The following is a 20,765-nucleotide window of genomic DNA, read 5'->3' as shown; positions in this document are numbered from 1 at the left end:
GTTAAGAGCACCTGTTGCTCTTACAGGGACCAAAGTTTGATTCCCGGAACCCACATGGGGGATCACAACCATCTATAACTCCACTCCCAGGGGATCCAACCCCCTCTTCGGGCCCCTGCAGACACTTCATGCACATGGTACATATACATACACACGTGGGCAAATCATCCATACATATAAAATAATCTAAAAGAAAGAAAGAAAAAGAATCTCAATGACAATCATTCTTAAAGTGTTCATGGCTGGGAGACAGAGTCAAGCAGATCTCTGAGTTAGAGGCCTGTCTGGTCTACATAGTGAGTTCCAGGACAGCCAGGACTACATAGAGAAACCCTGTCCCAAAACTCTACCAAAAAAGAATAAAATGTTCCTGGCTGAACTAAGCCTCAACCCACCCATAATCACAAATAAAGCCACCCCATATCTCTTGTCCCCTTTCAGAAAGGACTACCAGCCATAAAGGCAAGAATCGGGCACACACCTCAACACTTGCATGGAGTTCACAGGACACCTCTCAGGAGCCTGTTCTTCCATGGTGGCTTCTGGGGACCAAGTCAGGTCACCCGGCCTGTGCGGCTAGCACTTTTATGGGCTCAGCCATCTTCCCACCCCCAACTTCTTTACTTTCTAATATTCAAATCTATTTCCATCCTCATTTGACCAGACTAACTTTTCTTTTTTTTTTTTTTTTTTTTTTTTTGGTATTTTGAGACAGGGTTTCTCTGTAGGTTTGGAACCTGGCCTGGCCTAGCTCTATAGACCAGGCTGGCCTCGAACTCACAGAGATCCACCTGCCTCTGCCTCCCGAGTGCTGGGATTACAGGCGTGCGCCGCCACCACCACCCGGCCCAGACTAACTTTTCAACAGTAGTCAGTGATCCCTCTCAAACCACCCCCATCCCCCAACTGAGGAGGGCGCCTGCCCTGGTTCAAGGACAGGGAGGTTAGCTGTCACCCTGGGGTTCTCTGCAGGGACAGAGGCGCAAAGAACAGGAAGCAAACAAAACTCTCATCATCCACCCACGTGGGTTGTTCCTGAGTATCATCACGGCGGCTCCCAGAGTTCCTTGGGGTCAGTGGCAGGATGAAGTGGGGTTCTGATGGTCCTCCCACTAGGCTTGAAGCCAAGAGAACTTTCAGAAAGCCACCTTCATCCCATCTTCTGAGGCCCAAGGCAGTGAACTCAAGTGCCTCCAGGGACCAGGCAGGGATACACAGGGGGCTTGGTGGGTGGACCCCCCGGTGAGCTGATAAAAAGTGCTGGGATTAAAGGCGTGCACCACCCTTACATCTTTCATTATTGATAATGACTGTGGATGTGGTGTGACCAGCTGGAGCCCTTGCCTTGACGTCCCTGCTATGATGGACTGTAACCTGGAATTATGAGAGATAAACAAAAAAAACCCTTTCTCCCCCAAGTTGCTTTATCACAGCAACAGACACGAAACCAGGACACCCGGTGATCCACCTCCCACCACTCCACCACTTTTTTATGAAACCAGACTTCACTATGGAGATTCAAGCCAGAGATGCCCAGAACCACAGATATCCGATGCTTGGTCCTCAGCTGGTGATGCTCCTGTGAGGCAGCATGGAATCTTTGGGAGGCAGGGCCTCATTGGAGGAAGTGGATTACGGGAGGCGTTACCCAAAGATAGGAGCAACCTACCTGGCTTCCAGCCCAAGCTCCCTCTGCTTCCTCGAGGGCAGGAACTCTGTAATAATCAACAGCTGCCTCTCACTCCTGCCGCCTTAGGCCGAGTGAGTCCTTCCGCCCACTATGATGGCTCCAGCCAAATACATCTGTTCTCCTTCAGCTCCCTCCCATGGTCACTCTGGACCCACATGGACAGTCTCGCTGGACTGCCAGTGTCACACTAACCTGTTCATTCCTCTCAATTTCCCTTCAAAGTAGGTCCTTCGTCATCCTGTCTTATGTAAGGGGAGACTGAGGCACAGAGCACGGTGTGGGGACCCTGAACTCAGCCACCCGTCCTTGATCCTGGTTCTTGAGGCTCAGGAACTCACTCAGCATCCACAATGCTTCTGCCTCCCTCCTCCAGTTGGGCCCATAATCCAAACTCTCCAGCCTTGATGGGGCTTCCTCTCTGAAGTTCCTTCTGCCTCGGTTTCTCCCTGTTGAGCAAGGGGAACGTCATCCTGCCTCTTCCCTGCCCTGAGAAACTTCCACACACTCCTAGAGCAGGTCCGCATCAGTGTGAAATGGATACACCCTTTAGGAGAGCGGCTCCCAAAATGCCCATGCTCTCCCATGGGCAGATGTTTGGAGCCCCAGAAATGCGCAGGATAGCTATGCGCCATAGCAGTTAGAAAACACAGGCAATGGGCTCATCTCTGGGTGAATCTTACGCTGTGGGTGTGGATGTGACTGAGGGAATCTGCATTTCACCAACCTGCCCATCCACAAGTGGATTCTGTCATCCCTAGCTTGGACTTAGAGATAGAGGGGAGGATAGCTGGGAAATCTAGGTGTGATGTGTTGCTTTGCCAAATCACCTGGAAAGTGAGTCTCAGTGAGAGGTTGTCTAGATTAGAATGGCCTGTGGACATTGTCCCCGTGAGTGGGATGACTCATGCCACTGTGGGTGGCACCATTCCCTAGGCAAGGGTCTTCTCGACTGGAGAAATTGAGTTGAAGGCTAGCATGCATGTGTTAATCCAAGGCCTTCTGCTCCTGACTGTGGATGTGATTGAAACGGCTACTTCAAGTTCATGCTGGCTTGACTCCCCCACAATGATGGACTGTGACCTGGACTTGTAAACCAAATAAGTCTTTTTCTCCCTTAGGTTGACTTTAGCAGGGGGTGTTCTATCACAGCCTCAGAAAACAAGGCTAAGACACTGGGTCCCTTGGATTCCTTTCCCACCACCAATGCCACAGAAGCCAACCATTTCCATGGATTTTGCTTCAGATCATCCTTTGCATGTGTGACAAGGACTCCCTATGCAGCCTAAGCCAGCCACGATCTCACGGTGATCCTCCTGCCCTAACCTCCCAAAGGCTAGGATCATAAGAATGTGACATAAATGAACCTACTTCAGATTACCTAGATGCCCATGTGTGGGTGCCCCTGCAGGCAAGCTCACTGGCCGGAAACTGGGCCTGGGTGCATCAGTGAATGTCTACCAGCCTCACTGCAGATTGTGCTAATGTGACCTGTGATCCCCACGAGGATCACTCAGTGTCACCATTTGACGACAGACTTCCTTCTACCCTCAGAATTGGAGGGGGCCATGAACAAGCTGGCTTCCTGCGAACCCCTCCATCAACCTCAAGTTTGATTCACACTCCCCCTCCCCCCCACACACACAATTCCCTCTGGACTCATTGTATATGTCTTCAGGAAGTGGGAGCAACCCCCATTTTAAAGGGGAGAAAATCACAACAAGGGAAGTTGAAATAGCCCCTGTTCCAGACAGCTGGCCACACGTGAAGGTGGCTGAGCGAGGGGGCCCGGATGGCCATCTCAGACTCAACCCACCAGTGAGTGACCTCTGAAGAAACAAACCCAAATGCAGCTTCATCTGAGGCTGATCCCACGCATCAGTTAGCGTAGTGGTGCTCAGCCTTCCTAACGCTGCGACCCTTTAATACAGTTCCTCATGTTGTGGTGACCCCCCCCAACCGTAAAATTTTTTTTTTTTTTTTTTTTTTTTTTGGTTTTTTTTCGAGACAGGGTTTCTCTGTGTAGCTTTGCGCCTTTCCTGGAACTCACTTGGTAGCCCAGGCTGGCCTCGAACTCACAGAGATCCGCCTGGCTCTGCCTCCCAAGTGCTGGGATTAAAGGCGTGCGCCACCACTGCCCGGCAACGTAAAATTATTTTTATTGCTACTTCATAATTGTCATTTTGCTACTGTGATGAATCGTAATGTAAAACACCTGATATTTCTGATGGTCTTAGGTGACCCCTGTGAAAGAGTCACCCTTCCAAAGGGGTCACGACCCAGAGGTCAAGAACCGCTGAGTTAGAGGGACACACACTGCCCCTCAGCCTTCCTGATCCTGGAAAACCCTGGATCATCCTATGTCATTTTTGCTTTGTCCCAGGTAGCATCTGCATAATTACTTCCTATTTCTCTTTCAAGCTGGCTGGCTTCACGTTACCTTCCCTAGGGAGAGAGCGATACATCCGCTCCTGCAATGAAAACCAAAGCAGCCTCCCTTTCCATAAAGAGAAGAAAACCCTAAAATAAGTCTGATAAGAACGGAACAATGCCACTGAATTCCAGCCAGATGCTGCAGCCTGCCAAGGGCTCGCAGCCTGGGCCGTGAGTTCCTGTTGTTCCCAACACAATAAAGCAACAGATGAGATTCACAGGTGGCTGTGGGGCACCATAGACCATCTCCCTGAAGCACCTGGGATGGGAGGCACACGAACCCCAGTGACCAAAGACAGGCACCTGTCCTCAGTAACTCACCCCCATTTGCACTCTGGGTACCACCTAAACTCCACATCCCCCGGCTGGCGATTCCCCAGGTGTGAGGGCACGCTAGTTTGCAGACAGGTGTAGAGCCAACGTCACGGAGGAACCTGGTAACTTTGGGGAGGAAAGCTGAACTAACAAAACCAGCCCTCGTTGGAACGTGGAGGTGATTCTGCGTGTGTACTAGGTCACACCCAACCAGGCTGCGGCTTCCTTTGAGTGCCGGTCCGGTCACCATGGCAACATGAAGCTGCTGAAGCACAGTCAGTCAAACTTCCTACTGAGTGTCTCAGTGTGATGTGAGCTCCTTCAAGACCACAGCCTCCGCCAGTTACAGAACAAGCCACCTGGGCTGATGGTTATGTAACCTCACACACACACACCTGCGTCCTGCTTCCTTTTCTCCTGCGGCAACGCAGGTTCTTTTAGGCTCAAAGGCAGAGGAGGGCGTGGCTCAGTTCCTGGCTGTAATTAACTCCAAAAGCATGTGTTCTTTCACCATGGAATGAACCTCTGTGCAATCGCCTAGGGGGGGGTCTCTGAGGAGACTGACACTGGATCCTGAGGCTGGTAATAAGTTGGGGTATGAGCTCTTCTGACCCCTGGAAAGCTCAGTCCCCTATGTGTGTGTGTGTGTGTGTGTGTGTGTGTGTGTGTGTGTGTGTGTGTGTGTCCATCTCTCTTTGTGTGTCTGTCTCTGCCTATGTCTCTCTGTATGTGTATCCCTCTCTCTCAGTCTCTGTCTCTGTGTGTGTGTGTGTGTGTGTGTGTGTGTGTGTGTGTGTGTGTGTGTGTGTCATTGGCCTGGAACTTGAAGAATAAGCATGATGATGACTAATCCTGGTTGTCAATACATCTGGAATCAATGAAAACCCAAACTGCTGGGCTAGACCTCCAAAATCCTAGAAGGAATTTTCTCGGTCAGATTTCTTAAAGCAGGAAGACCCACTCTACACCTGGGCTTGACCTGCTTGCGGCAACTCAGCTGAAAGGCCACGGAGGAAGGAAACTTTGCTCTTTGCCTGCTCGCCCTCACTCTCACTGGCAGACGCCTCTGTCCTGTGGCTGTAGCTGGTGTGAAATCCAACTTCTACATTCCAACGTAGACTGAAGACCAGCAGCTCTCTAGAAACCCTCCATGACTCCAGCACCAGACTGGGACAGCTGAGACATCCAGCCTCGTGGCCTAAACAACTGCCAGATTCGCAGCCTTGAGTCAGGAGACAGCCATTGTTGGGCTGCCCAGACGGCATCCTGTGAGTCACTCTGATAAATCCTTTTAATGTAGATGTTCATCCTGTCATTTCTGTCCCTTCAGAGAACCCTGACTAACACAGAGGAGAACCTGGCTGACTAGTGAGTCCCACATAGCCTTCCAGCTCTGCCTCCCCAGTGCTGGGATTACAATCTCACACCACCATGCCTGGTTTTGTTTTTTTATTTATTTATTATTTATTTATTTATTTATTTATTTATTTATTTATTTATTTATTTATTTATTTTGCATGGGTTCTGGGGATGGAACTCAGGTTCCTTTGTTTGTAAGGCAAGAAATTTACCCGCTAAACCCTCTTCCAAGCCCACCTAGCATTTGAATGAGTCCTGTGTGTTCAAATGAGCCAGGACTGGATATTCAATGGAGCCAACCAAGACTGCATATTCAAAGAAGCGATCCAGTACTGCGCATTCAAATGAGCATCCTCTCGACCACAGGTTGGCCCCAAGCATGAGGCTGATTCTCACACTAATTTCTCACCCACATTTATACACAGACATGGATTTTTTTTAATCTCAGCTCAACTATTCCAGTACATTGTGTCTTATCTAGAAACCACAACATTTTCATAACAGCAGAATTTACATACAGATGGCAAATAAATAAAGCTCGCCTGTGGCTTGGTCTGTGGTCCTTATGGTCAGCGGGTTCTATTAGGGCTTTATGAACTTGCTCAGTGACGGAACGTCCTATCTGATCTTACAGATTGCTGCCACGCAAGCCAGCCCGACTCCAAAATGAAATTAATTCCTGACAGTTCTTCTGCAATGTGAAGGCACCAAAATTGAGTTTCTTCTGCATGCAATGCCAGAAATATTTCTCATTTCTCATTCAAACCACAAATGGCTCCCTCTCTCTCTCTCTCTCTCTCTCTCTCTCTCTCTCTCTCTCTCTCTCTCTCTCCTCTCTCCCCTCCCTCTCCTACCCATTTTCCTTAATGCCATACAGTTGCAATTAGCCTATGGGACACAGACTGCTCAGTACAGAGATTACCACATGGAAGTCAGTCCAAGCAAGAAAGAAGGGGGGCAGTTTCTCCACTGCAGCTGAGCTGGGAAAGCCAGTGGCACCCCAGAGCATCTCCTAGAACTCTCATGCTGCCTTTGCAAGTCGAACCCTGGGGCAAGGAGCACTGAGAACTCAAGGGCTCACATCGTTATCCTCCACACCAGCTGCCTTCTGTGTCTACACAGGGAAGGCCGCGTTTGTGGGTAAGCCAGGTTTAGGTCTGCCCTGTGCATGTTTGTGAGCATCTAGGTGGGCCACAGGATTGACTCCACCCAGGAGAATTTTAATGGGGAAGTCACCTGGCCAAGAGGAACAAGCCCCTAGTGAGAGAGTGCCCGGGTGCTGGGAGGTCTGGGCTCACCTTGCCAGCATCATCTCAAGCCCCCATTGTCCAAAGGGACTCCCTAAACAGGAAGCCCAGAGCAAGACACCCACATGCTGTCCATCTACTGAGCATGGCTGCAACGCGTCCGGCCGTGAACAGAGCTGCAAACATCCACTCTTGAAAGCTCAGTGTAATGATGGAGAGGACAGGGTTAGATAGGGTGTTTTAAATCAAAACAAAATAAAGTGCCAGGGGAGACGGGAACAGCAAACGTTCCACTGATGATGAAGCCCACTGATGAAGCCGTCTCCCCAGCCTCAGATTAATATACCTTTAATATACCTGTGTGGTCCTCATCTCTTGCTTAAGGTCCTCCTTCCATTTGGATTCACCTCCTTTGCCCACCCTCAAATTCTTCCCACCCTTCGGGGCCCAGTTAGTTGACCTGTGCTGTACACACACACACACACACACACACACACACACACACACACACACACACGGCAGTGGGGCGGGGGGGGGGGGGGGGGGGCACTGACTTCTCCTACTCTGGCTTCAATCTGATCATTCAGTGGAGAGGTCAAAACATGCCTCCTTTTGTAAATACGTTTTATTGCAACCCAGTCCCTCATCCTGCATGCTTCCGGGCCACAGCAACAGAGCTGAGAAATCATCAGGAGAGACAAAAGACAGCACGAAGAGCTGAATCACCACTGAGCACTTTCCAGAATGTCTCCCAACCCCCAGCTGTCATCTCAGGTGAGTCTCATGTGAGGGTCCCACGTCACTGGACTCTGGGCCTGCAGAACTCTCAGTACTGGGCAACCTCACCATCCTTGCACTGAGATATGACAGACCTCCAGAGTGACCCACAGCGACAGAGAACTGTCCCCAGAAGGGCCCCAGATGCCTGAGAGTGCATCTGGGAAGGTCTGATACTAACTCCTCTTTCTAAAGCATTCCCTGAACCGTAAACACGTATCTCTTAGAGCCCACAAATGTCTCTCTCAAGGACCCAAGAGCCATTTCTTTGAAATAGAATCCTCCGGAAAGACAGGGCTCTGTCTCCCAGGCTCTGGGGATGGCAGACCTCTAACTCTGTCCCAGCCAGCCAGCCGATGAAACTGGTACCTCATCCACACTGCCAACCCCCAGCCCACCATCACTCTACTTCAGCTATCTGCTCTACCCTCCCTCTCTCTAAAACCGCCCCGACTCCCGTGGGAATAGAGGTCAGCTCTTTACTGTTGTTAACTAGTGGATAAAACCTATCCTCACCACCTTAACTAGAATCAAACACGTGAACCTCTGAGAAACACTGGACAGCGATCGGGTGACCAGCTCCACCCTAGTAGCCGGCAGCTCGGGGTTCACCAAGAGCCAATCCCACCCCCCCCACCCCCCCCACACACACACACACCCATCGGATGCACAAAACCTACTTACCGAAGCGTGAACTGTTCTGCCACGGAGCCGCTGGTCAGAGAAACCAAAAAGGTAGCCGTGTCCCCTTCCCGGATGAGGTTCAGAGGAATGGAGAGAGCGACGTTGTCGTCTAGGCTCACTAAGGACCACCGCAGGTCGTCCTGGGTAGGGTAGACCACCACACTGCCGATCCTCTCCCGGGCAGGGAGCACCGGCTGAGGTTCCTCCTGTTCCGAGTGGATGTTGTTTTCCCATTTGCCCTCCTCCTCCAGCGGGCACTGACCAGCCTCATTGGCTGGGTAAAGAGCAAAGAAGAGTTCCATGGCCGTGCCACCCAGTATCGCCGGGATCTCCTCCTCGGGTTCCAGGTCCAGACCCGAGCTGAACCACTCAGGCAACAGCTCCAGTTCCGCCACACACAGCCCAGGGGCACCTTGCAGCCGGCAGCTGGCCGCCACCTCCCTGGCCTCTGGGAAAGCAAACATCTTAACGCAGGGGAGATCATCCCCAGGGTCATTGTCATCCCAGCCCATGCCAGTGACATAGAACAGTGTCTGCACTTTGGGTCTGTTGGAAAAGATGGAGCTGTCGAGGATGTGGGATTTGAGCCTCCAGTTGAAAGGGAACCGCTCCATGTTTCCAAACGGGGTGGGGGTGAGCAGGAAGTCCCAGGGCACCGTCTTCTCCGCAGAGAAGGGGCCGTAGCTGGCGTTGATGGCGGGCGGGCTCTGGGCTCGGTGGATGAAGAGCGTGGCGGACCGGGCCTGCAGGCTGGCGTTGCGCATGAGGTCCTGGTTGGCCTCCTTGAGGAAGAACGCCTCCTCTGCATCAGAGACGTGGAAGCTGGCTGGGAGATAGGCAGGCAGCGAAGAGAACCTCTGCAGACTGTCTGCCACGCCTCGACCCGTGCTGTCTGCACAAGAAAGGAAAGCCGGGTCAGGGTCAAGGTCCGTGCTGATACATGAGGAAATGCACCGACGTAACGCCATCTCCACCCACCATCCCAGCAAGGTGCACCGTGGCCATGCAGCCTTCCCATCACAGAAGAAGTCAAAAAGGCCTAAGAATCTCCCAGCAAAGCCCCGTATAGAAGGCAAAGTAGACCAACTGCCCAAAAATCCAACAGTCCTGGAGTTAGTTAAACAGCTGCCTTTCCAGAGGAGAAATGTTAACTCTTCCCATCCAAGGGAGTCAGGCATAGGGAATGATGAGAAGCCCAGGACTCCACTTGGTTTGGGTTATACACACCCTGCTCCTCTAACGATGCATTCGTCAGCTGCTTACTGTGCACACAACCCTCTCTGAACAGTGCACCCAGCAACCTTGGTCCCCTACCTACTTGGGCTACACTTACTCTCTGAATAACAGGCTTCTCCCCCCATAACAACGATCAGACTTAGACAGTTCCTATTCATATATCTTCCCAATACATCCAGGTATGAAGAATGGAAAGGTCAAGCTGGCCTGAACCGGTTTGGAGTACATACACAGTAAACCAAAATTGTGTCCTTAAGTGAATTTGGAGGGAGACCTCCCCTCCCCCGAGTTACCACCTTGTGCCTATGCACAACTAGGGGTATATAAGATTAAAACCAGTGCATCATGGGAAAGGACATGCACCCACAACTAAACCTCTATTCTTTTTTGAATGTTGTGTGTGATTGTATGTGCCATGGTGCACACAGGTGGAGGTCATAGGACAGTACATGCAGGGGTTGGTTCTCTCACCATATGGGTCCTGGGATTTGAACTTGGGACTTTAAGCTTAGCAGGAAGTATATTTACCCACTGAACCATCTCACTAGCCCTGGACCTCTCCTCTTTACATGTTGCCCAGTCTCAGGCATTCTGTTATAGAAACTGAAGCAGATTATCATATATGACCCTATTTGGATAAAGTGAAGATTTATATATGCATGTGTGTATACATGTACTTACATCTGTGTGTCTGTGTAACCCAACAAAGATTTTTTTTTTTTGCTATTTAGTATTTTCAACTAATGTTACAATAACCAAGCATCATTCATTAAAACATGTAACCCACACCCAGAAACAGGCCGTGTGTGTACTATATGTTGCATGTGTGAGTGCATGTGTGAGTGCGTGTGTGTATGTGTGTGTGTGTGTGTGTGTGGTGTGTACATATATGTATGTGTTTATAGTATATGTGTATGTAGGTATGTATGTGTATGCATGTATTGTGGTATATAGGTGTGTGTGCATGTGTGTGTGTGTTATCTAGGCTCCATATAGGAGTGAAAACATGACATTTGTCTTTCCAAGTCTGGATTACTTCACCAGATGAAATTTAAATTAGAATTTGCTTGAGTATGCTGATTTGGCGGGGTGGGATGGACTCTCCAAACAGAAAATTAAATCCCAGGTGAATTTTCTGATGGAATAGCTCACCATTGGACCACAGTGATCAGGAAAAGGTGACCCCCTTTGGAGGGACTATGAGGGCACCTGGCCCTCCTATGGTCCTAAAATGCAGAGTAGGGTTTAAATTCTAATTTAGCCGGGCGGTGGTGGTGCACGCCTTTAATCCCAGCACTTGGGAGGCAGAGCCAGGCGGATCTCTGTGAGTTCGAGGCCAGCCTGGGCTACCAAGTGAGTTCCAGGAAAGGCGCAACGCTACACAGAGAAACCCTGTCTCAAAAAATAAAAAAAAAAATCTAATTTATTTAGAAATGCAGAAAAGGAAGTCAAAATAAATACACACTTTCACATGCTCTGCCTTCTTTGTGGTTTGGCTTATTCCTTTATCTTTCATATGGTTATGCTACATCACTCAAAAAAATGGCTTCACGAGGAACCTAAGGCTGTTCCTTCTGTTCATTTCAGGCAAAGCCTCCGACTTATCAGACACATCCCTATGAGGCCTCACTCCTGTCCCACCATCAATCAAGCCAATTGTGACATAAATTTTGTCTCACCGCCTCTATGGACAGCCATAGACATCCACAGCTGAGGCCACATCCTCTCCTCCCGCCAGCTAGTAACCAAGCATGCTACCCTGATTTAGGAGCATTTATGAAGCCCCGAGGCTGTCCTGGGAAATGCTCCAGCCCTGGCCTGAGAAGCTAACATTCCTCCCTCTAATTCCAAAATGTCATAGAGAAGCGCCATTCATTTTCCCATCCGCAGGCAGAACTGAGCCCGGGCATGGACTAGGACATGAGGCCCTGTTTGGTCTGCTATTTTTTTTTCCACAGCTGAGGACCGAACCCAGGGCCTTGCACTTGCTAGGCAAACCCTCTACCACTGAGCTAAATCCCCAACCCTGGTTTTTTTCCTTAGAGAGCTGATTGCCACTGGAAGGCAGAAGCCAGGCACCCAGAGCAGGAAAGGAGGAAGGTTTCAGGGAGCCAGCAGAAAGGACTGCTCTTCCTGGCCTCCTTGGGAGCCAAACAGTGAAGCCCAGGTTAGACCGGGAAGAGGCTGTAGTCCTAATGCTCAGATGCAAAAGAGCAAGTGCAGGTGGCCCTGAGAAGGTCTCCAAGAGAGCTCAGGCTGGGACAGAGGAGGGGATGAAGGAGCATGCGTAATGAAGCAGTTCACGGGGTCCCGGGAGACCCAAAGAGAGTGGCTGCATAACACTGCTATGCTTGCCTACCAACACCTTCTGAACATGCGCCTTGGTCATGACTGGTAGGACCTGAAGCCTTGAACCCCAAAGGCAGACTTGTGTAAAGCTGTAACGAGCCACAGACCTGGAAAATAGTCTCCAGCAGTACCACCGTCAGCCCTATCTGGGAAATGACTCACCAGCTGTGTGGCTGAGGGTCACCAGCCTGGACAGAGGTGCAAGGTGCTGCTGCAGCTGAGTCTCTTTCTCCAATTCCCACAGGCAGCATGGGCATGGAGACAGCATGGGCATGGAGATAGCATGGCATGGAGACCCAGGCACAGAAAGCTTTCTCTCCGGGGGCCCAGACTGGCAGGTCTTTCCAAACCACCAGTAAGACAAACTCCTCACCAGTATGCCCAACTGTGGCCCTCACCATCTGCTGGTTACCCACTGGCACCTGAGTGGCCTGGGTGTAGCTACACTTGTACAAGTCTCAGGGTCATGAAGACAGGACCGAGAGTGAGGTCTTTGTGAGTGCCAACATTACTTCAGGGAGGCAGGAAACACAGTCTCTGAGGCCAGATTTTCTTTTCTCTTTTCCCAAAATAAACATCAGTAGGAAGAAGAACCACTCTGAAGGTTCAAGAACACAACTGAGCACTGAGTGAGCACCATGTGTATACTCATAAAGTGAACAGTCAGAGGCAGAGACAGACAGTCTTGTGAGCCAGTCTTGAAACAGAAGCCACTTGGCCATTGAGTATTAGAGGTGAGTAACTATTATAGCAACAAAAACAAGATAAAATATAGAAGACTAAGGACAAAGGAAAACAAAATGCCATCACCATCACCATAATCACCAATAGCATCATCACAATCATTATCACCATCATCACCATCACCATCAATGCCATTATCACTTCATCATCACCACCACTATCATCAATACCATCATCACTTCATCATCACCATCATCACTACCATCACTGCCATCATCATCATCACCAGTATCACTACCATTATCACTATCATCACCACCATTATTACCATCACTATTATCATCACCACCATCATCCCCATCATCGCCATCACCACCATCATCATCACTATCATCACCACCATCATCATCATCAATAACACAATTATTACATCACTATTATCATCACCATCATCACCCACCATCATTACCATCATCATCACTATCATCACCACCATTACCATCACCATTAACATCATCACCACCACCATCATTACCATCACCATCAACATCATCATCACCACCACCATTACCATCAGCATCAACATCAACATCATCATCACCACCATCATCACCATCATTACCATCAACATCAACATCATCATCACCACCATCATCACCATTACCATCAACATCAACATCACCATCACCACCATCATTACCATCACCATCAACATCATCATCACCACCATCATTACCATCACCCTCACCATCAACCTCAAGAAGCTACACAGTACACTGAGACTCATAAAGACAGTAAACGCCCAGTGTGGAGCTAACCAAGCAGTCAAGCTTCAGCCAGAGTCTTGCCACTAATCGCTCTTGAGCTGCCGGTAAGTAACTCCACCAGCCGATTGCACACTGCGTGGACTTAGGTGGTAACAAACCCAGCTCGTAAAGTCCACACTGTCCGTGACATGAAAGCAAGAAGCTCAGTTCTTCCCATGGGACCTGGAGGGATAGTACAGCACTCACACAGTGCACTAATTAGACTGAACTGGTCCCCCATGTGGTCCTCCATGCAAGACAGGCCTGCCACAGCAAAGAACAGTCCAAGGGAAGCAACGCCACAGAGGACAAGGTCATCAGCCTTTCTGTCACCACGGCTCCCCAGTACCCCAAAGTATAATGCGGGTTCACCTCCACTCTCACCCTGTGTGGTGGTTTGAACAGGAATGGCCCCCACAGACTCATGTGTTTGAATGCTTGGCCCATAAGGAGTGGCACTATTAGGAGGTGTAGTCTTGTTGGAGTAGGTGTGGCCTTGTTAGAGGAAGTGTGTCACTGTAGGGGTGGGCTTTGAGGTCTCAGAAGCTCAAGCCAGTTCTTTTCCTGCTGCCTGCGGATCAAAGTATAGAACTCTCAGCTCCTTCTCCAGCACCGTGTCTGCCTGCAAGCAGCCATGTCCTGCCAAGATGATAACAGACTAAACCTCTGAACTGTAAGGCAGCCCCAATTAAATGTTTCCTTTATAAGTGTTGCCGTGAGCATAGTGTCTCTTCACAGCCATAAACACCCTAAGACACCCTGTTTCTGTGGATGGTAGCGTGAACATGGATGTGTGCACATGAGTCCATCTCCATATTTAATTCTTGAGTCCAGCTGAAATTTCTCTCCATGAAAAAATGTACAGTAAGAATCCAACAGAAGCTGAAAACTGGTGTGCCCTGGATTCAGCCAGTGGATGAGCTGATTTGACTTTAGGCTTGCGGGGGTTTTATTTGTTTGTTTGACAGTCCCATACATTTATATTTATATGAATTTCGGTCACTTTCACACACACTGGCTTGCCCTCTCTCTCACCACCTCCCTTTCTTTCCCTTCTCAACAAGTCCCCCCTAACTTGCATGCCTTCTTTCTGGGTGTGGCCCCTCTGAGTCACATTAGTTTCTTGACTGGGGGTGGGTAGGAGGCAACTTACCCCTCCCTGGGGGACTTTCGGCAATTAATGGTTGTTGGAGGAAGGGGCGTCATCTGACCAGTAGCCAGTGGTTTGTGTGTATGTTAGTTTCATGTTCCCTTTCAGGAAGCACACACACCCTCCACGGCTCCCCACCCCACCACCAGCCACTAACACCCACCCACTCTTATCACTTATTCCTGGCGTGATCCTGGACCCTGGAGACTATTCTCCTAAATAACCATCTTCTCTAAGCCATGCTTTCCCATTGCTCCTGGTGCCTGGAACTCTGGTGCTCGCCCTCTGTATCTCTATTACGTTTCCGCTCATGCTTTATGCCCAAAGTGCACTTAGAACCTTCATGCTTAGCCACACACCTGCTGATGCTTAGCAGTGGGAATCAGTGTGTGTTTTCCAGCATAGCTTAATATACGAGTTCCATTACGTTGGCTCAAGTTGACTCTCGACTTGACAAGATCTAGAACCAGCAAGGAGACAAAACTCTAGCATGCCTGTGCGGGATTATCCTGGTTAGGTTGAATGAGGTAGACGAACCGTTCTTAATGTAGGTGGCACCATCCCCTGGGCTGGGGGCCGGGATGCACTAAAGGGGAAGAAAGTGAGCTGAGTCCCAGCGCTCATCTCCCTCTGCTTCCTGACTGTGGATGCCACGGGACCAGCCACCTCACGCTCCTGCCACCAGGACCTTCATGCCATTAGAGACTCTGCTCCTCAAACAGTGAGCCAAATAAGCCCTTTCTCCCTTAAGTTGCCTTTACCACAGTGCTTTATCACAGGCCTTGGAAAGGTAACCAATAACAAGCATACGCCACAAATTCCAAACCCCAAGGTCCCCAGGATATGGCTGTATTTGGAGAAAGTCTTGGACGAGACAACTCAGTTTAAATGAGGCCACCCGAATGAATCCTAACTCAACATGACTTGTCCTTATGAAAAGAAAGAGAAGGAATCAGAGTACGTACAGACACAGAGGACCCCAGAAGACATGGGGTGACAGCTGCCACCCGTAAGCCAGGGAGAGATGCCCCAGAAGAAGCTGGACCTGCTGACATCATGACCTAAGACTTCCAGTCCCAGCTGTGAGAAAACTATTGTCAGTTTCCTGCTCTGTGGCACTTTGTTCTGGCTACCATAGCAAATTGCGGTTAGCTCATCTGGCTATCTTTGACATCTTCCAACCTGACATCGAATTATTCATTCAACTTTCTCATCCCAAAGCCTCAACAGACTCTTGTTAGCAGGGCTGAGGCTCCAGGTGTATGCCCCAAGGTGCCTCTCAGCCTTCTGTACTCTATATAGATAATTTTCAAGTTCTCCAGAACGCACATGTGTTGCTTATTCAATCGAAGAAATATTGACACTCTGCCTTTACAAAACAAAGATTCGGAGTTCAATTTAAAGCGGCAGGCTGATCGCACGCGTTCCCTGGCATCTCCGGAGAGCCTGGGCAGGAACAAAAGCATCAGAGTAGCAGAAGGAACAACACACCCATCAGCAGGAGAGATGGAGGGGGCATGTTTGCAGATAAGATGAGGTGGGGTGTCTGGATGAGGGGGGACATCTGCAGAGTATAAGTGAGGAGTCATCTTTGATGAAGTCAACGCACCACTGGGAGCTTTTACAGCACCTAAAGATGAGCCCTTGGGGTGGCTGACCCTCTTGTTGCCAACTAGACAGGATTTGGAATTACCTAGAAGACACGTTTCTGGGTGTGTCACGGGCGGTGTCTCAAGAGAGGTTTATCCAAGGAGGGAAAATCTACTCTGAATGTGGGCGGTGCCTTCGCACGCACTGGAGTCCTGGACGGAATAAAAAGGAAGGCCAGGCAGACGGCTCAACAGATTCGGACACTAGCCTGACAACCCTGGAAACTCAAGATTGATCTCTAGAACCCATTATTTTGAAGGGGGTCTGGGGGGTGGTGGCCCAGCAGTTAAGAGCACTGGCTGCTCTTCTAGAGGACCCGGGTTCATGGATTCAATTCCCAGCATCCATAAGGCAGCTCAAAACCATCTTTGACTCCAGTTCCAGGGGATTCAGCACCCTCACACAGACATGCAGGCAGGCAAGACACCAATGCACATAAAATAAAAATAAAATAATTAATAAATAAATAAGTAAATCTTTAAAAAAAGAAAGCCATATGTGGTGGCATACATCTATAATCCTAGCACTCTTAGGGGGAGATGGGTGGCAGAGACAGGGAGAATCATCTAGACGCTCAAGGGACACCTGGCCTGAATATGCAGCCCAGTGGTTAAAAACAGCCAGAGAGGCCCTGACTTAACAAGGTGGAAGGTGAGAACCAGCTCCTGAAAATTGTCCTCTGACCCCGACACGTGGGCCGTGGCATGCACACACATCACCCCCCTCCATCCACGGTTATTTAATTAATTAAAAAGCTGAGCGTGAGCTGAGCCCCGGCATCCATGTCTCTCTGCCTCCCGACCATAGACACAACATGACCAGCTAGCTAGCATGAGCTCCCCGCACCATGCCTTCCCCTCCATATTGGACCGTGCACCCTCAAACTGGGAACCAAAAACAGCTTCCTGCCTACAGCTGCCCCCGACCTTCATTTTTGCCACAGCAATAAGAAGGTAAATAACACACCAGCTAACGCGCCATCACCGGCTCCTTGACATCTGGACAGCTGTGGTCCTACTCCTAGTGAGAACCCAAACCACGGGGCTCACACTTAACGTAAGCAGCTGCCTCTAAGTCAGGGGGAAATCAAGACGGACGAGAAAAAGCAGAGGGGCTGTTAAGCCCACGTGAAAGATTTCCAGGGGGTAGCAGATGTAGAAAGGGCCTCGTTAAATGGATGCTACAGCTCCCGGCCTGACAGTAATTCTGACCTCCTAGAGACACTGTCAGCTGCTACACGGTAGGATGTCCTCAGGACCTCACCCTAATTTCCATTTATATTTATTCTAAATTGGGAGCCTTGGAGATGTTTAAGGAAGAGAGAGACACTGGCTAAATGATCCTGACAGCCCTGCTGCCCTCTGATTAGAAAGCAGATGAGGCCCACAGGGGGCGGAGAGGTTCCTAGGCAGGAGGCCCCGTACCACCTGTCACCTCCATTTATATACTAAGACAGTCGTCCCCCCCTCCCCGTGGCAATTCGGTGTCCCTTCCTCCCACCCACCAGCCATGAGGGGGCCAAGTAAAGCCACCTGCCACCACCATGCAAGTCTGTGGGGAGTGTCACAGGGAGAGACACTTAATTTGGACTTCTCACTAACTGAAATGAGGCTTCATTTGTTCATTACTGAAATAAAAACTGGTTATTGGGGGGCTGGAAAGTGGTTATTTGGGGGCTACTATTTGGGGGCTCCGTGGTTAAGAGCACTGGATCCTCTTGCAGAGCACCCAGGTTCCATTCCTAACTCCCACATGGTGGCTCACACCTGTTCCAGGGGAATCCAATGCCCTCTTCTGGCCTCCATGGGTACTGCACGCACATGGTGCAGATAAATTCACACAGGCACACATATATGTACACACAAAAATAATAAGTAAATAAATCTGTAGATTTTTAGGTGGTTTTTAAGGGTATGCTTGTCTCTTTCAAAGTTCTTGTCACACAAGCATAAGGACCCAAGTTTCAGGCCTCAACAACCATATAAAAAGCCAGGTGTAATGGCTCACACCTATAATCCTAGCCATCGGGAGGCAGAAGTAGGAGGATCTCCAAGTTCAGTGAGAGACTCTGCCTCAAAAACAAGCTGGACAGTGATTGAGGAAGAGGCCCTAAAGTTGACCTCTGACCTCCACACACATCACACACAAAATGATTCTTTTCCATTCCTTATTTATCTCGTATGTGCCTATAGGTGCATACACATATGTGCCACAGCATATGAGTGGCAGTCGGATGTAGCTAGAGTTTTCCTGCCTGGCCCACAGTCAGGACAAATCTCTGTCACCCACCAGTCCCACGGTCACTCAGACCCAACCAAGTAAACGCAGAGACTTATATTGCTTACAAACTGTATGGCCGTGGCAGGCTTCTTGCTAACTGTTCTTATAGCTTAAATTAATCCATTTCTATAAATCTATACCTTGCCACGTGGCTCGTGGCTTACCGGCATCTTCACATGCTGCTTGTCCTGGCGGCGGCTGGCAGTGACTCCTTCTGCCTTCCTGTTCTTTCCCTTCTCCTCTCTGTTAGTCCCACCTATACTTCCTGCCTAGCCACTGGCCAATCAGTGTTTTATTTATTGACCAATCAGAGCAACACATTTGCCATACAGAACATCCCACAGCAGTCAGAGGACAGCTTCTTCTACCACGTGTTCTGGAGATCAAACTCAAGCCATTAGGCTTAGTGGCAAGGCCCCTTACCCGCTGAGCGACCTCACCAGCCCCACGAAATGATTCCTTCACGTTGCATAGGTCTCCACCGAGCTAGAACTAAAGTCAGTCAAAGCTGGCTTCCGGCTTCAGGTCCAGCTGGATTGAGCACTCACAACACCATCTCCCCACTTGTTCACCAGTGTCCTCAAACGACTCGGTGGGTACACGAACTGTGGTGGGTGTGTTGATCGGCTAGTCGGCCGATCCAACAACAGATGCACACAGACCAAGGTCTCTTACTCATCCTGCTGAGGAGAGAGGCAACCTCCGATAATAACCAACCAACTCTGGCTGAAAATAAGATTATTAAAGACGGCAAAAGTGACACCCAAGGGCCTCTTCCTTCCAGCCCTTCTAGACTGGACAGAAAGCTGAGGGAGGCATTATGGGTAGGATTGGGCTTCTGGCTCAGTGTGTGAGTAACAGTTTCTTGTGCTTGCCGCCATCTATTCTGTGGTCATTTGGCACAAGAGGCTAAAAAATATATATATACACATAACATACACATAAACAACAAGTCACACTTGGCAGTTGGTTCAGAGACCCAAAGCCATTCACAGGACCAATTTCAAAGGCACTCTACTGTTTTCCAAAACAGGAAGTAAGCAGGGGAGGGGAACCAAGTGAAGCCACAGCCGGTCCCTGCAGAAGCTGTGGCAGAGCGCTGCAGGATTTCTACAGGGTGGCATTTCAACCATGTGACCTTGGGGTCTTCACCTTAACGGTCCAGTGGACTAACGTTTCTAACTGCTCAGAGATTCTCCTCACAGGGTCTCGCTGTCTCCCTGGATGTAGACAGCCTGGCCTCAAACTTTTGCACAGATCCCCCTGCCTCTGCCTCCTGAATGCTGGAATTAAAGCCATGCACCGCCATGTTCAGATCTACCCTGCTGCAGAGGGACTTCCAGTCAGAAAGAGAAGACAAACGTTGTTTTTTTTAAAAGCTGGGGGCCAGGCACGGTGGCACACACCTTTAATCCCAGCACTCGGAAGGCAGAGGCAGGAAGATCTTTGTGAATTCAAAGCCAGCCTGGTCTACAGAGCAAGTTCCAGGACAGCCAGGGCTACACAGAGAAACCCTGTCTCAAACCCTGGTGAGTACAATGAAATACAGTGTAACATTAAGGGGCTGGTATCGTTCTGAAGGTTGCCAGGTCTCCAAAAAGGGGGGCACAGCGCTGGCTGGAGTTGGTGCACCTCAGCCATTTAGTAGCCAATGAATAAGATTTGGTGCCAGTAGCCAGTGAGATGGCTGAACAGGTAAAGGTGCTCGGGGCCTTGGGACTCACATGGTAGGAAAGAACCAGTTCCTGTAACTTATCCTCTGACCTCTACTTACACATTGTGGCATACATGCCCTGATAGACACAAGGAAATAAACACATAAATGCAAAACACAGCAGTCATGGTAACAGTATAGTAATAACAACTAGGGATTGTTGCAGACCTACTGTGTGCCGGCAGCTGTTCTAACTGCACTAACACGGTCCGTGTGTACTCTAAACGTGTTCCTAGGCACTGAGTCTCATACATGTAGTCTTTGCACAACCCTATAAAATACCTATATTATTTTCAAATTAGTAGTACCAATATATGATTGTCACGTGAATTGGTAATATATTCCTAGCTATTTACAGATAGAGGTCTAAGTGAAAGCACAGAGATGTCAAGAA

At 49.5% G+C, this 20,765-nt stretch overlaps 1 protein-coding gene across 1 annotated transcript in view; it reads right to left on the bottom strand.

Annotated features, from left to right (window-relative positions):
* Tmem132b (transmembrane protein 132B) overlaps window positions 1-20,765 on the bottom strand; it is a 278,153-nt gene that overhangs the window by 163,929 nt on the left and 93,459 nt on the right. The window contains exon 2 of the mRNA XM_076561257.1: window positions 8,503-9,394. Within this exon, the coding sequence (XP_076417372.1) occupies window positions 8,503-9,394 (892 nt within the window). The remainder of the gene's footprint in view (window positions 1-8,502; window positions 9,395-20,765) is intronic.

The sequence above is a fragment of the Peromyscus maniculatus genome, chromosome 23 (genome assembly GCF_049852395.1).
Source record: "Peromyscus maniculatus bairdii isolate BWxNUB_F1_BW_parent chromosome 23, HU_Pman_BW_mat_3.1, whole genome shotgun sequence".
Classification (NCBI taxonomy): Eukaryota; Metazoa; Chordata; class Mammalia; order Rodentia; family Cricetidae; genus Peromyscus; species Peromyscus maniculatus.
The sequence above is the reverse complement of the archived record's forward strand: the minus strand, read 5'-3'. Positions and strand labels throughout refer to the sequence as shown.